This window comes from Somniosus microcephalus, chromosome 25 (genome assembly GCF_052327205.1).
Source record: "Somniosus microcephalus isolate GS21.2 chromosome 25, FLI_Smic_1.0, whole genome shotgun sequence".
In the NCBI taxonomy this organism is placed as follows: domain Eukaryota; kingdom Metazoa; phylum Chordata; class Chondrichthyes; order Squaliformes; family Somniosidae; genus Somniosus; species Somniosus microcephalus.
In genome coordinates, this window is record NC_141011.1 from 41,068,479 (window position 1) to 41,085,303 (window position 16,825).

Below are 16,825 nucleotides of genomic sequence, written 5' to 3' on the forward strand. Positions count from 1 at the left end.
GCAGAATTAGAGAAGCGCAGATATCTCGGAGGGGGATTGTGGGGCTGGAGGAGATTACAGAGATAGGGAGGGGTGAGGCCATGGAGGGATTTGAAAACAAGGATGAGAATTGTAAAGTTGAGGCGTTGCTTAACCAGGAGCCAATGTAGGTCAGCGAGCACAGGGGTAATGGTTAAACGGGACTTGGTGTGAGTTAGGACACGGGCAACCAAGTTTTGGATGACACCAAGTTTATTTAGGGTAGAATGTGGGAGACCAGCCAGGAGTGTATCGGAATAGTCAAGTCTGGAGGAAACAAAGGCATGGATGAGGGTTTCATCAGCGGATGAACTGAGGCAAGGATGGAGACCGGCAATGTTTCGGAGGGTGGAAATAGGTGGTCTTAGTTATGCCGCAGATGTGTGGTCGGAAGTTAATTTCAGGGTCAAATATGACACCAAGGTTGTGAACAGTCTGGTTTAGCCTCAGACAGATGCTAGGGCGAGGGATTGAGTCGGTTGCTAGGGAAAGGAGTTTGCGGCATTGAAGCATTGTTTTATAACGCTCCTGTGAAGCACCTTAGAATGTTTTACTATGTTAAAGACACTATATAAATGCAAATTGTTGTTGTTGTTGTAATACAAAATTTGACACCAAGCTACATAAAGGGATTTTGGGCAGATGACCAAAAGCTTGGCTAAAGAGGTAGGTTTTAAAGAGCGTCGTAAAGGATGAAAGAGAGGTAGAGAGGCGGAAAAGTTTAGGGAGGGAATTTGAGAATTTAGGGCCTTCACAGCTGAAGACACGGCCGCCAATGAGGAAGCGATTAAAATCGGGGATGCTCAAGAGGCCAGAATTAGATGAGCGCAGATATCTCGGAAGGTTGTGGGGCTGGAGGAGATTGCAGAGATAGGAAGGAGTGAGGCCACCAAAAAACAGATGAATTTGTTATTTATCTCATTGCTATTTGTGGGACCTTTGCCGACATAACAACAGTGACTTCACTTTACAGTAATTAATCAGTTATGAAACGCTTTGGGATATCCTAAGGAGGCGCTACATAAATGCAAGTTCTTTATTTCTATATTCCTTGACTGCTACATACGAATGAAATCACACATCACTTGCACTCACCTTTTGTTGATGGCTTTCAGACAGGAAAATCACACACACAGATCACTTCATTTTAGGGTATATAAGAAAAGACTGGACAATTGACAATGCCAACATTTCAAGAGCGCAGCCTTGGAAATCTAGACTAGTGAAAAATGTAATGATTATGGCAATTGTTCAATGTTTATTGAGTTTATTGAGTGTTTAAACTCTTGCCTAAAAAACTCAAGTTCTTGAAATTAAGACTAATTTGATACTTACAGCAAAAACAATTAAATTCTTTCAGTTACAAAATATTAAATATGGAAGACTTCCAGTTAACGTAAATTGAAATATTTCACTAATTCATCTTTGTGAGAGACTTACTAGGTTTAAACTGAGTTGGAAAAACAAACCATTTCTTTAAAACCAACACAACCAGGATTTGGGAAGTTGGCTCTCCCTGAATTCATGATGTTACGTGACAGATTGGAAATGCTGTAACTATACAGGTGATCATGTGCTCTGAGTCGTGTAAAAATTGCGTATTGTTGAATAGCTTGAGTTTTAATCTTTTTTTACATGGTCCTGATAGGCCCCAGTAAAATATAACTATAATAATTCCTGTCCAAAATATGACTGAACATTCATAGCAAGGGTGAACAGCCAAGCACTCCTGAGTTGCATGCAACTCATTTTTGGATGAAGTGTGGCTCTTTGAACTAACCCATATATTCAATCATTCCATCAAAATCCTTATCCATGTTTTATCATGTCCACAATCGATTACTATAATACTCTCCCCACTGGCCTTCCATTGTCCACTCTCCACAAACTCCAACTTGTCCAAAACACAGCTGCCGTATCGTGTCTCACACCAAGTCCCACTCTCCCATCTCCCTTGTCCTTGTTGACCCACACTGGCTCCTCGTCCTCCAACACATCAAATATGGAAAGACATTATCTGTCTGTCTCTCTCTCTTTCTCGGACAGCTATTACTAATTAAAATGTTTACATTTTCTAACTGTCAATAGGTGGTAATCAGATGAGGCAATTAGAGATTGTTTGCTTCATAAATGTAACTTTTTTTGAAAATTGAACTCAATTACAGTGAGGAAAATATTTTGTCTCTGAGCTCAGTGCATTTTCTGAAGTTTATAAAACACAAAAGAAAAGCTACAACTGGTGTGTAATTACACACACACACACACTCTGTTTTAAAAAAAGACACTTAATATAGATTTTACCTCAATAAAGATTTGTAAATTGTCCTCTGGCATTTCTTCAAATAATTTTCAAAACATTTTGAGCAGCAACTACTAAAACACCCTTTAATACAGCTGAGTGAACAGTACTCATGAATCCTGTGAAATTAGGTACACTGTTCAAACTACAGAATCCAAATTCAGTTCGAGTCACATCCCTTGGCAAAAGTATTTGAATGGAATGTCTGTGGCAATTCTCCGATCTCCCACTATAACTTTATTGGTGGAAGATCAGTGAAACCCCTGGAAAAATTGGCAGAAAAGGCAGTATTTGACACCATTTCTCCTGGGTTTCCACAAAAATTACAGTGGTGGATTGGGGAACCCCTGTGGAAATTCTACTTGCATTATGGGATACTACCCTACACTCCTGATCTTTCTGACCAACAGAAAACACCAACAATGACAGACTGTCAGCTCAGTCTAGACTAATAATTTGTTTTTATTTTTTAAATGCAAGAGCAAACCAACAGGTGAAAATAATAAGTACAGTGCATAGATTCGCCAGCACATTAAACTGTTTTCTGAGATCAATCTAGCAAACTGTTTCAAGATTATTAGTCCTTTTTAGTCTACATTGAACTTGAAGTAAAGCATGGCTCTAAATGCCATCTAGCCTCCTTTGCACTGTCACAAGACAGACCTCCAATCTCCAAGTGAACTATTGAGCTGTAAATGGCTGCAGTGTATATATCTCTGTCAGGAGGTTCTCTGAGCATAGATCGCCCAAAAAAATCAGACTTCGAAGACTCAGTGGGTCATCAGAAATAACACTTGTCTGTCTTAGTGGGAGACTCGCTGATGGGACAGCAATCACAAACCATAAGTTCATGCCTACTAGCTGGTATTCTATGACAACTGTCTTGTAGGAACTGTGGCTGCGGTCCCCCAACACATCCAATTTAAAATTCTCATCCTCATGTTTAAATCTCTTCATGGGTTGTCTCTATAACCTCCTCCACAAGAGTGAGGAATACATGGTGCTAACTCTTAAACAGTGAATCGTTATGACACAGCGATCTCCAGTCACTGTGACAAGTAAAGCAAATTCCCTCTAAACTTGTAAAAAAATGTATACCATTGCCCTCTAGTGACTGAGAAATGTGAACACTAATGTGAACAAGTCTAATGGATGACTTAACTTGCTGGAAATGGAGTAAAAATGAAAACGTAGCTCTGTATAAAACAGACATCCATTCTATATTCTGTTTATAAAATTCATGTTACGGGAAGTTGCAATACTAATCCAGGCAAGTGGGCACTCTTCTCAAACAGTTCTGGCTAAATGTAAGAAGTCACACAACACCAGGTTATAGTCCAACAGCTTTATTTGAAATCACAAGCTTTCGGAGCGCTGCTCCTTCTTCAGGTGAAGTGGAGAAATGCATAAAGACACAGCTTATATAGTCAGAGAATCATGTCAGATGTTTACAGGTAACCTTTCCAACTGCCATTTATCACACCTCGGCAGAGAGATAATCACAGCAGTCAAAGGTGTGAATGGTGTCCAAACAGGTCAGTCAGGGAAACATTACATCAAAGAACAATGAGGTGGGGTCACAAGGGGTCAAATATTGCAGATGCTGGGGTCTGTATGAAAAACAAAAAAACGGACAAAAAATATATATATTTTTTTTTTGGCTGGAAATCACAGCAGGTCCGGCCGCATCTGTGTAGAGAGAACAAGCCAATGTTGACTCGAGTCTGGATGACCCTGCATCAGGTGGGGTTACATGTAGCGTGACATGAACCCAAGATCTCGGTTGAGGCCGTCCTCATGGGTGCGGAACTTGGCTATCAGTTTCTGCTCGACGATTTTGCGTTGTCGTGTGTCTCGAAGGCCACCTTGGAGAATGACCAAGATGACCAAGTTCTGGCTAAGATGACCAAGCTTTGGCATTGACGTCTTCCAGATAGATGATCACAGTTGGAATATTCCACCTTCCCAAACTGGGACGACGTTTTGAAGTCCTGTTCCTGGGACTAGGGACAGGGTCAGGGTCAGGGTCATTGGCAAGGCTTGGAAACTAAACAGCGTCAAGCCTGGTTAGTACCTGGAGGGGTGACCATCAGGGAAGACCAGGTGCAGAAGGTCACAGAAGGAGCCCCGGGAGAGGCAGTTGGTGAGCAGGCCCGGGCGTTGGGCTGAAGATTGTCGGACAGGAGGAATGGTGGAAATGGAATGGCGGCGTGCACAGATGCAGCGGCTTTGCTTCTCCCAGGACGGTGCTATTTACGTTTAATGTTAATGTTATTTGTACTGGACTCATGGGAGCTTGCAAGATCACATTTCGTTGTTCATGTACTTGTGCATTGTACAATGACAATAAAGTTGAATTATTATATTATAAGTCAGGGGTTAAATTTGAAACGAGAAAGTAAGGAGAATTACCCACAACAATCGAGTAAAGTAAAACTGTAGAGTTAAACAGATTTGTTTTATATACTGTGGTTTACAGGTCACAGTGCAGGTTTCAAACCAAACTGCACAGTGGTATCCTGTTAGTACTGGGGTCCATGGACCTTAGAGGATCTGTGAGGGAATCCCAAGGGATCTGCAAAATCAGCACATTTCTTTCTGTTTGAGGCCGATCACGCCAAACGCCACAGGCACAATGGAAGTAATTAAGACCTGTGCACCAGGCAAGCTAGGAAGCTATTCCAGTACAGCTTTGGCACTGGCATCCCGCTGATCGTGTGGAAATTCATCCAGGTATGTCTTGTTTTTCATCCAGGTATGAATGTTTAAATGTCTTAATCTAAATGTACACTCTAGGGAGCCGCAAGCCTACATTTCGTTGTACTGCACTTGTGCACTAACAATGACAATAAAGTTGATTATGATTATGATTGTAGCTAGTCCACTTGGCTGCCAGGGGCACTGTAGCCCACTCTGCGGGGAAAGGCATCAGTCCACCCAGCCACCGGGTAGCGCTGCTCTCATTCTGTCATATATATGTTAATGACACTTTCCGGCCGGCAGGCGGCACTGCACTCCTCCTCCAGTGTAGAGAGCAGATTGGTCCTCCCGGCCGGCAGGCGGCGCTGCTCTCCTCCTGCAATGTAGAGAGCAGATTGGTCCTCCCGGCCGGCAGGCGGCGCTGCTTTCCTCCTCCAGTGTAGAGAGCAGATTGGTCCTCCCGGCCGGCAGGCGGCGCTGCCCCCCTCCTCCTGTGTATCAGAGAGGAAGGTCCTCCCGGCCGGCAGGCGGCGCTGCGCCCGTTGCCCCGGCTTGAAGCTGCGAGGAGGCCGTTTCGTTTCCTGTAGTTGGATTGCACATCCGGGAGCAGACTCAGGGGCTCGATGCGTGCATTCGGGTGAGAAACTGACGGGCCGGCGCTGGAGTCACTGAGGGCCTTCACTGCCTCGCTTTTCATCTGTTCGCGGCGGGGCCGGTGTGAGCGGAGCGGCAGAAAGTTGGAGGCAGGACCGGGGCTGAGCACTTAGGGACCGGGGCTATACCAGGGGAGAGCCAGAGCAGGGAAATAGAGAAATACACTGCAGAGAGAGGGAGAGAAACAGGCAGCAAGGAGAGAGAGAGAGAGGGAGAGAGAGGGAGAGAGAGAAACAGGCAGCAAGGAGAGAGAGGGAGAGAAACAGGCAGCAAGGAGAGAGAGGGAGAGAAACAGGCAGCAAGGAGAGAGGGAGAGAAACAGGCAGCAAGGAGAGGGAGGGAGAGAAATAGGCAGCAAGGAGAGGGAGGGAGAGAAACAGGCAGCAAGGAGAGAGAGGGAGAGAAACAGGAAAAGGGAGAATAACAAACTGCAGTGAGATAGCAGCAGACACCAAGGAAAGGGGGAGAGAGAGAAAGAGAAAAAAACCAATATCAGGCTAAGAGGGAGATAAACAGGGACTGAAGAGAGAAACACCAGTGAAAGGTGGGGGAGAGAGGGAGACAGTAGGGAAAGGGGTTAGAGAGACACCAGGAGAATTAGCAGAAACTGAGGTGAATAAAAACAGACACTAGAGAGAGGGGCATCAGGGGAAGATAGAAACAGAGAAAGGAGAAAGTGAGAAATACAGAAGGGATAGGAGGAGGAGAGGGAGAGAGAACAAACCAGTGAAGGAGAGAGGTAAACTCGAGGGGGATTATCAGAAACTGCTGAGAAACAAAGGGAGGAAGGAGAGAACGCAGATTGCAGAGAGAGGGGGGAAATTACAGAAACCGCGGACAGACACCCAGGGAAAGGAGGAATATAACAGAAACTGGATAGGGAGAAAATACGAAAAACTTGAGCGAGTGTGACAACAGCAGAAACTGGAGAGAGAAACACAACTAGGGAACGAGGGGAATAATATTGTAGAAGCTGCAGAGAAACAGAAAGAAGGGAAGAGAGAACAAAATACAGAAATTGCAGAGGGAAAAGAAAACTTCAGAAAGGACAAGAGAAAATAGTGTAGAAACTTTAGAGACACATAAAGAGGAGAAATAGGGATAGAAAGACACTCGGTGAAAGGAAGGGAGAAACCAGAGAGAGAAAATAGAGACCGGAGAGACAGAAAAAGAGGGAGAGAAAAAAAGAGAATCTGTTAGAATACAATAGGTGGATGAATGGAATTTAATATAAACCAGCTAATAAAGAAATACAGAAATCTGAACAAGAGAGAATAAATATGTGGAGTGGAGGAAAAGCATAAAATACCAGGAGAAAGACAATTTAAATAGAAATACTGTAAATGCACAGAAATAAGTGAATAGAGAGAGAATCAGTAACAGAAAACAGCCTGAAATCAAAGGGGGGTTAAAAAAGAGTCCAATATGGTACGACACTGAGCAAGTAAAACAAAGCAAGTCAGAACGGAAGACAAATTGAAAGGGAGGAGTGGAAGTAGTAGACAGGCGATTAGGAAGGCTGTACTCGGTTACACTCGCAGCTCGGGGGCAGATAGTCACTGGACCAGCGGAGAGAAAAGGATACGGTGAAATAGAAATCGGGGGGAAAAAAACCTGAAATTTGTAGAGAGAAATATTATTTCTAGCATGGGGAGGAAGAAAAAATCACTGCACGATTATGCAGCTGAATTTTGTGACCTGTCAGTGAAGAGGCACATTGTCGAGCAAAAGGAAGGAGGGGAGAGGGATCTGGTGGAGATTTTGTACTGTAAATCCTGTGAGATCCCAATGAGCGCTCGGAGGGACCGCATTTTAGAGCACCTGGCATCGGCCAGGCACTACCGCAACAAACGCTTGGAGAAGCATACCTCAGCCAGGCTTCATGCAACCACGCTACTCATGTAAGTGAAACAAACTGCTTTGAGAGATTGTGCAGGGTGCCCCTGCTTTACAAGGGTAGTAACCCATCCCTCCATTGTACACGCGCACCTCGGCAATGCTACGGGGTGCGATGATATAACCAGGCTGGTTTGAAATGTGTGCCGTGTTAAACTGTAATCGTTATTATTAAACAACCTGCGAGTGGATTGTCCAGTGCCTCAATGGGCAGAGCACGGTGTAGCACTGAAACAGAGACCAGGAAGCTTCCAGGGTTTGATCCCTGTGTTCAGTTCACTGATTTGCGTTGGGTGATTGCAGGCATGCTACAGTTAGTACAGTTAGCCCTGACCCTCCTGTGCTGATGGCCATGCAGTGACCCTGCTGCGAAAGTAGGTGTCGAGTGCAGGACAAGATTGAGGGTCAACTGTGATACTGCGTCCCGCCATGGTCGAATACTCTGCCGACGTTCGCTGTCTCGTCTCTCTCGTGAATGACCAGTTAGACGAGCTACGGGAGGGCTACTGGCACTTAGCCCTTTTCCCAGCAAGAATCAGCGCCTTCAGGTGGGGAATGGAGGAAAATTAGGTAAGCGGTTTGAACGGCGGCTGAGGAGTGTTGGTAAAGAAGTGAAGGCTTCAGGGAGCAAACCCGCTGAAGTTTTGACGCAGATTGTAATGAATGTTCGAGGACCTGAGCAAGATGGAAATGGTCAGAATTTCAAAGGAATATATTTTACTGTGCAGTGACAGATTGCTGTCAAAATATATGGCCTGTTGGGTTAGCAGCAATACGGTGTGTGATACAGGGCTCGGCAAACCAGAAGGGCCCAGGTTCGATTCTTGGCCTGAACTGAGTGGGTTGATGTCATCTGGGGAAAGGGTTGCAACTGGCCTCCTCCTCCACCTAGGCGAAAGAGAGACTGAATCAACCGGGAAACAAAAGCTCTCTATCCTCCTGGTCACTGTTCAGTAACTCGCTGACCGGTGTGTGTGCTGGGGACTGTGTCGGGTTCGGCTGTCGTACTCTCTCCGATTGAATACCCAGCTCACTGACAATATCTAGTCTCGTATAAAGAATGACCATTTGGGTAAAGTACAGTGAAATATGGGGAGTGGGGGCACCCACAGTTCTAGCTCAACAAAGGGGGTGGTGGGAGTGGGGGGAAGGAACCCACAACATCATTTAAAAAGAAGGAATTAAAAGCACCACATCGTTTGCTCAAAAAAAACCCTGGATTGTCAGAAAACCCCCAGCATCATCCTGTTAAAAAGCAGCCACAAAACTTAACACAGACCAGAGGCAGCTGGTCACTGATCCCTTCTGTTTTGTTACTTTCTCTCTCGCGCTCTCTCTCATTCTATCGGATGGGGAGAATGCTTCCCTTGGTCCTTACCATCGATTGATGCAGTTGGCTGGCCTGTGAATTCTTTTTTTTCCCCCCCTTGTTCTTTGTGTCCCTCCTCGCTTTGCTGCTCACTGCCCCTTGCCCCAGCCCACGGGGATCCCCTCGCTGTCCACTGGCTCCTCTCCCAGCTGCACGAATATCTCTCTGTCCGTCAGTGCACGTGCCTGGCCGTCTTGGACAAGCACCTGTGCAGATTCTATTCCTGTTGTGCAGAGTGTAGCGCACTTCATAGATGAGTCTGTTCTGTGTCGCTCTGCATTATGGGACACATAGGCCACCATTGCTCGGGTTGTCGAGCTCATGATCTTGATGCTGGGATGGACTTGGGACAAATCTGGTTCTTCATTTCCCCACTTCCCCTTTCAAATGTGTCCCTTGATTGCCAGCTGCTGGGAATGGTCATGGGCGGCCCACTCTCCCCAAGGCTAAGTGTTTAGGCTGTGTACCCTGCCTCCCTATGCTGATGTCAGAAAGAATTAACACATTTATATAGTGCCTTTTCCGACCTTGGGACATCCCAAGGCACTTTACAGCCAATGAAGTGCTTTTTGAAGTGTAGTCACTGTTGTAATGTAGGAAACACGGCAGCCATTTGCGCACAGCAAGCTCCCACAAACAGCAATGTGATAATGACCAGATAATCTGTTTTAGTGATATTGGTCGAGGGATAAATATTGGCCAGGACACCGGGGATAACTCCCCTGCTCTTCTTCGATTAGTGGCATGGGAACTTTTACATCCACCTGAGAGGACAGAACGGGGCCTCGGTTTAAAGTCTCATCTGCATCTCCCGACAGGGCAGCACTCGCTCAGCACTGCACGGAAATGTCAGCCTGGATCATGTGCTCAAGTCTCTGGAGTGGGACTTGAACCCGCAACCAGTGCTCTGATCAAGAATTCTCCTTGTGGGGGGGAATAAATTCAAAGCCTGGCACTCGGGCACAGCCCATCAGACCACGACGGTACCATGATGTCCATGCAGCTCCCTGTCAATTGCAGCTATGTTGAGGTAGAACTTTGACGTTAGAAAGACCGTTTCTTGGATAGCCTAATGGATACAAGTGCCACCTGGTGAGTTACAGAGCAGACGGTGCCAGGTGCTATCCCTGGTGTGCGCGGAGTTAGCTGGAGCGACAGTACAGATACGGCATTTGGCCTCAGTGCCTGCAGGGTAGGGGCGGGAAATAAAACAGCCATGGTTCCTGGGCCTAATCAGTCTCCAGTAGCTCCTACTGAAAAGCAGGCGTGTGTAACCATCAGCTGAGAAAGGGATTGAGCCTTGCTGTGATGCTGTCCATGTTGAATAGCTTGACACTCACTTGGGCGGTGGCGGGGAGGAAAGACTTGCCTTATCACATCTTGGATAAAGTGCTTCATGCAGTGAATTTAAAGTCCAGTGACTGTTGAAATATAGGCAAACATGGCTGTCGTTTTGCACACGGCAAGATCTTACAAACCGAAACAAGATCAAAAACCTGTTGATTTGTTTTTTGCTAGCATTGGTTGAAGGAGAAGTGTTGGCCAGAACATTTAATCGTGTCATATTTAATATCCACCTGAACCAGTAGGTGGACTTCAGTTCAACATCTCGTCCAAAAGTCGGCACCTACATGAACATAAGATGTAGGAGCAGGAGTCGGCCATTTGGCCCCTCGAGCCTGCTCCGCCATTCAATAAGATCATGGCTGATCTGATCTTGGCCTCAACTCCACTTCCCTGCCCGCTCCCCATAACCCTCGACTGCCTTACCTTTCAAAAATCTGTCTATCTCCACCTTAAATATACTCAATGACCCAGCCTCCACAGCTCTCTAGGGAAGAGAATTCCAAAGATTCACGACCCTCTGAGAGAAGAAATTTCTCTTCATTTCCGTTTTAAATGGGCGACCCCTTATTCTGAAATGATGCCCCCTAGTTCTAGATTCCCCCACGAGGGGAAACATCCTCTCTGCATCTACCCTGTCAAGCCCCTTCAGAATCTTATGTTTCAATAAGATCCCCTCTCATTCATCTAAACTCCAATGAGTATAGGCCCTAACTGCTCAACCTTTCCTCATAAGACAACCCTTTCATCTCCGGAATCAACCTCGTGAACCTTCTCTGAACTGCCTCCAATGCAAGTATATCCTTCCTTAAATAAGGAGACCAAAACTGTACGCAGTACTCCAGGTGTGGTCTCACCAACGTCCTGTACAGTTGTAACAGGACTTCCCTACTTCTATACTCCATTCCCTTTGCAATAAAGGCCAGCATTCCATTTGCAGATTGGGTGACCGCTTTGCGGAACACCTCCGTTCAGTCCGTAAGGGTGACCCCGAGCTTCTGGTCGCCTGTCATTTTAATTCACCGCTCCATTCCCACTCAGACCTCACTGTCCTTGGCCTCTTGTATTGTTCCACGGAAGCTCAACGTAAACTCGAGGAACAGCACCTCATCTTCCGATTAGGCACTCTGCAGCCTTCCGGACTCAATATCGAGTTCAACAATTTCAGATCATAACCTCGGCCCCTATTACACATTTTTTCTTATAATTTTTCCACTCCTTTCCCCCCCCCCCCTTTTCCTTTTGTTTCTCTCTCTCACACCTGGCAGCTATCTCTTGCCCTGCCAGTACACTTTACATCTAATCTCAGCCTATTACCATCTCGTCTAGATCTTTTGTTTCTTTCACTTCTTTTGTCCGATCGCAGCCCTGCCTTCGATCTAATTTCTTTCCAGCTTTGAAGAAGGGTTCGACCCGAAACGTCAACTCAAATTTCTCTCTACGGATGTTGCCTGACCTGAGTTTTTCCAGCATTTTCTGTTGTTATTTCGGATTTCCAACATCTGCGGTATTTTGCTATCCTGCTTTCCTAATTACTTGCTGTACCTGCATGTTAACTCTGACAATTCAGCACTCCCTCAGTCTTGGAGTGAAGTGCCAGCCCTAAGTCATGTACTCAAGTATTGAACCTGCAACCTAACATCAGCTGAGAGCGACGATTTCCACTGATAAATTCCAGTTTTTTGTTTTGGGTGGCGAATTGGTAAAAACCAATTTCATTCCTAGTTAGACATGGAGCAAGAACAGCATTGCACAGACACACTTGCCAAATTGATAGTCCCCGGAAGACTGAGGTCATCGATCAAAGGCCGACTCGGGTCACACACTAAAAGCAAGATCGCAACTGCTCTCCTGTGTATAATCTCCAACAAAGCTTATTACCCCACCATCATAGTAGTTGGTTAGTGGCTCCAGCCACAACAATACATAATTTTACAAAAACCTAGAGTCAAATGAGCCTCTTAACAGTGTTGTCCGTGAACTGTGTAAATACTTATGGGTTGTCATTTAGAAAGTAAGACAGACTTGCATTAAAAAGCGCCTTTCACGACCTCAGGACATCCCAAAGCGCTTTACAGCTAATGAAGTACTTTTGGAGTGTAGTCACTGTTGTAATGTAGGAAACGCAGCAGCCAATTTGCGCAAAGCAAGCTCCCACTTTTTTTGTTATGTTGGTTGAGGGATAAATATTGGCCAGGACACTGGGGATAACTCTCCTGCTCTTCGAAATAGTGCCATGGGACCTTTTACGTCCACCTGAGAGGGCAGACGGGGCCTCGGTTTGATGTCTCATCCAAAAGACGGCACCTCCCTCAGTACTGCACTGGATTGTCAGCCTATATTTTTGTGCTCAAGTCTCTGGAGTGGGACTTGAACCCACAACCTTCTGACTGAGCCATGGCTGACACTAGCTTGACTTGTTTAAAGTCCCTTTCTTGTTTTCTTGAGTTTTAGGAATGTTTACTGATTTTCTTTGTATTTACTGGGTTTTTTGAGGTCCAATTTTCCTCCTCCTGATTTCTCCTGGTTTTTTTTGAACACTAAATACAAGAATTAAAACAGGTTTTTAACCAGGCAGGAAAATCTGACATTAATGGTCCTTGGATCGAAGCCAAGGTGACACACAAGGGAAGATGCTCATAGAAGGAAACCCCAGTGGAGGGACAATTGGAAGAAGTCGTCCACGAATCTCCTGGCGATCACTGGAACCCATCTTGTGTAGCAACACGTTGACCTGGAATGCGCCCAGATCCATTACAGATGAGATGAGCTAGCTGGCTTAACAAAACCAATGACTGAAAATAAAAGTGAATTGGTTTAATTTGTTGTTCCTGGGGCTGTATTGATAGGATCTGTGTACATTGCTTTTCCCGTTCCATACTCATTCGCGCTGACTTAATCCAAGACAATGATCAATTTGTGTTGATTCAGTTTCTTTTTATTACATTAATTGATTCTGTCTGGCATAGGCCAGGTTTTTGAGATGTACGGAGTGTTCCTTTCAGTGTCTTCAACCGCTCAGTTGACACTGGTTTCAGGGTTCAGTTAACACAGCGGAGCTGTTTGATATTGGGGCCAGGAGCAGTTGGCATCATAGGAACGGGAGGAGGCCATTTTGCCCCTCGAGCCTGCTCTGCTATTCAGTTAAATAATGGTTGATCTGCACCTGAACTCCATTTTCCTGCCTTTTCTCCATATCCCTTGCTACCCACACCGAACAATAATCTATCCATCAGGAATATTGTGTCCACTTCTGGGCACTACACTTTAGGAAGGATGTCAAGGCCTTGGAGAGGGTGCAGGGGAGATTTACCAGAATGGTACCAGGGATATGGGGCTGCAGTTACGTGGAGGGACAAGAGAAGCTGGAGTTGTCCTCTTTATAGCAGAGAAAGTTAAGGGGAGATTTAACAGGTGTTCAAAATCGTGAAGGATTTTGATAGAGTTAATAAGGAGAAACTGTTCCCAGTGGCAGAAGGGTCGGTAACCAGAGGGGACAGATTTGTGGTGATTGGCAAAAGAACCAGAGGCGAGATGAGACGTTATTATGATCCGGAATGCACTGCCTGAAATGGTGGTGGAAGCAGATTCAATAATAGCTTTCAAAAGGGAATTGGATAAATACTTGAACGGAAAAAATTTGCAGGGCTCTGTGGAAAAGGCAGGGGAGTGGGACTAATTGGAGAGCTCTTTCAATTTTCAGTGGGTAACAAACCTGAGGCAGAGGAAGACTGTGTACCCGCTTGAAGGCCCGATCTAGTATCTTCGTGGCGTTGAAGTGTTGGGCAAAGTGACGAGCCACATTGAGTTGCGCCTGTCAGAGACCAGAATGCTGCACCCATCCCCAGAAGGGAAGGTGAGTCGCTGCCAAGCGCGAAAGAACTGGCCACCAAAAAGTTTCACTCGCAGGCAAGAGGGTGTTCAGCCCTGGCGGAGAATGTCCCTTCTCGCTGATTTGTGTTTTGGAGCCCTGATTTCTTCCCTTCCCCGTGGTTTTATTCTGTTCCACGGATCCGCTGTGGAAGGTGTAAATTACAGTCTTTGGTTTTCTGCGATGCTGGGTCTGGGTTAAAGGGTGGTGGTTGTTAACCTCACTTTGTAGTTCAGTTGCTGAAGAGGCCACAGATGCATCGTTTATGTGGGCTGATTTAGTACCGCTTGTGAAGCAAATACTCTATAAAGTATGGGTGTGTTTTTGTGGCCGGAGCAGTTTAAGATGTTTCTAAAATAGTAGTTCTGGGGTTTGGAGAGTGCTAAAAATTGATATCCTTGCACATCCATTTTGAAACGGCTATGCCAGAGATGTGACTCTTTAATTGGTCTCGTTTTATTTCTTGAGCATTTTTATAGCTGAAAATCCCCCCACGGTTTATGCTTTTCAATTTACGTTTTTTAAAAATTCCCTCTTGTCCTGAAGTCGGTGACTCGCGCTGGGCAGAGTTTCACAGTTACGGGGTTGTTCTCCGATACCTTGCCCAAGTGACCCGCTCTTCATGTGTCTGCGGCATGGTGGGGGCATCAAAACCGAGCCCGATCCTGGCACTCGCACGCCAGTGTTTTCAGCAGCGGGCTTGCTGCTTTCAGTAATGAGATGACCGTATCTAATTTCCCGCCTCCCCTCTGACCCCTTCGCTTTCCTCCTCACTCAGTGTCACTGAGGTTAATTGAAGCACTGCCTAGGCCCTGGCTGAGCTAACTCAGCAATGGAAGCTGCCATTCTCCTGGTCAGTATGACTTGCCCAGGTTGCTCAATGCAAGTGCTGACTGAGCCATTTCGAGATCTCCGGTTTTGAAAGTAATTGAAGTATGCGATTACAGTAAGTGGTGTTGGGGCATGGTGACTCCTTTATCATCCAGTCTTTTTTTCCCCTCTTTGGCTTTCCTCCCCAGAGACTTCTCTTATACGATGACCCACAGAACCCGGCACTCCTTTCCCCGGCACTCCCCTGTGTGATGGCCTGAATGGCATTGCACCTACCAGAGCTTCACTCCGTGTGTCTAACTTGCAGAAGAAACATCGGAGAGTTTCGACCCATCTTATTGCACGCTCCCTCCTGTGTAAATTCAGTGTCCAATTGAGTAATAATTACGTAGGAATTACTTTTTTACCTCCTTGTAAGAAAGCCTAGTTTTCTTGTCCCGTAGGCTAGACACCATTCAGTTACAGCAATAGTTTATGTCCCTGGCTGGGACATAAGAACACATCTCCTTTTAACAGTGCATTGCTGGTCCCTTTTGGGCTCATTGGAGGGGAAAAGTAGTCCGGCATTGTCTGATTCCCTGGACACCGTTGGAGGCATGGAAATCGCCTACTGTATTTTAATGGTATGCCATTAATGCCAATTATACTGCACTCTGGCCACTAGCGCTCATTTATTATACGGCATTTACTGTCTGTCACATTTCACACTTCCGCGTCGGACCTCAGCATTCTGTTTCGGCTATCACACTTGTGTATATGCTAATTCCCTCTTCCCCACTCCACAGCCCTTGAAACAGCGTAAAATCCGGCTCAGCCATGAGCAATGTCAAAGGACATCCGCTAGTCAACGGAAAAGCCATGTGTTTATAAAGTATCGCCCTAGGGGTGGGGGGAGAAAATGTTTTAAAACTTGCATTAATGAGATGTAGTGGGTGAGGGCCTACCACGGGTCCGCTACAGTTGTTTGTGGTTTTAAAAAAAAAACGCATCTTGTAAAATGATTGGGCTGGTTGGAAGAGCGAGCATGATGTGATGCTTTGAGAGTGGGAATGCTGTGAATCATTAACTGTGTAAGGCCATGAAGTTCTGGATTGATGCAATTTGAAGTGATATGACACAGGTAGAAGTAACAGTTGTAGGTATAAATGCCCATTAGCTTAGCTTGAGAGATCATCAAATTATAAAGCCCTCCGGAACTGTCTTTGGTGGCTTAAAGGTCAAATTGGAGTTTTGGCTGTACTTTTATTGGGAAATGAATTACATAAGATTTGCAGCACAGAAACAAGCCATTCGGCCCAACTGGTCTATGCTGGTGTTTATGCTCCACACGAGCCTCCTCCCACCTTACTTCATCTCACCCTATCAGCAAATCCCTTTATTCCTTTATGTACTTATCGAGCTTCCCCTTAAATGCATCAATCGAAACAATGAAAGCAATTCCACATTTTTATCGTGTGAGTGTGTGTAAGAAAAGTTTGATCCACAATTACAGTATAGCAGTTACAACTTAATACATTTGATTATCTTTGCTTTAAATCTCTGTTTGCCTCTGTTTTGCTTCATGACTATTCTCTTTCTGTCTCTGCTGTTTTTCTTCGCAACTTACATTTCTAGCGTGCTCATGTATAGAAGAGATTTCAAAGTACTTTACAGAGTGGTGAGAAAGGTGGATGCTGAACAGCAGGGAAAAATAGGCCAGGAGATAGCAGTTACAGTTTACAGTTGGAGATGGAGTGCTTGTCCCTGTTTGTCACTATTTTCCTTTTATTCCTTTGCTTTCGTGGTGTTTTTCTTTAACTTCTCTCAGGCTGCCTCTTTTTCACTTTTTTTAAACCAATGCATC

The 16,825-nt window shown here is 45.4% G+C and overlaps 1 protein-coding gene across 3 annotated transcripts in view; it reads left to right on the forward strand.

Moving 5' to 3' along the window:
* Positions 1-5,526: 5,526 nt before the first annotated feature.
* Positions 5,527-16,825, forward strand: part of LOC147100728 (uncharacterized) — a 35,798-nt gene continuing 24,499 nt past the window's right edge. For 2 of the 3 annotated variants that reach the window (XR_015073542.1, XM_085967269.1), the window contains exon 1: positions 5,527-7,572. Coding sequence is in view for 2 of the 3 variants with exons in the window: in XM_085967269.1 (XP_085823395.1) it covers positions 7,319-7,572 (254 nt within the window). In the remaining variant the exon portion in view is untranslated. The remainder of the gene's footprint in view (positions 7,573-16,825) is intronic. The other variant, XM_085967270.1, reaches the window with a different exon arrangement.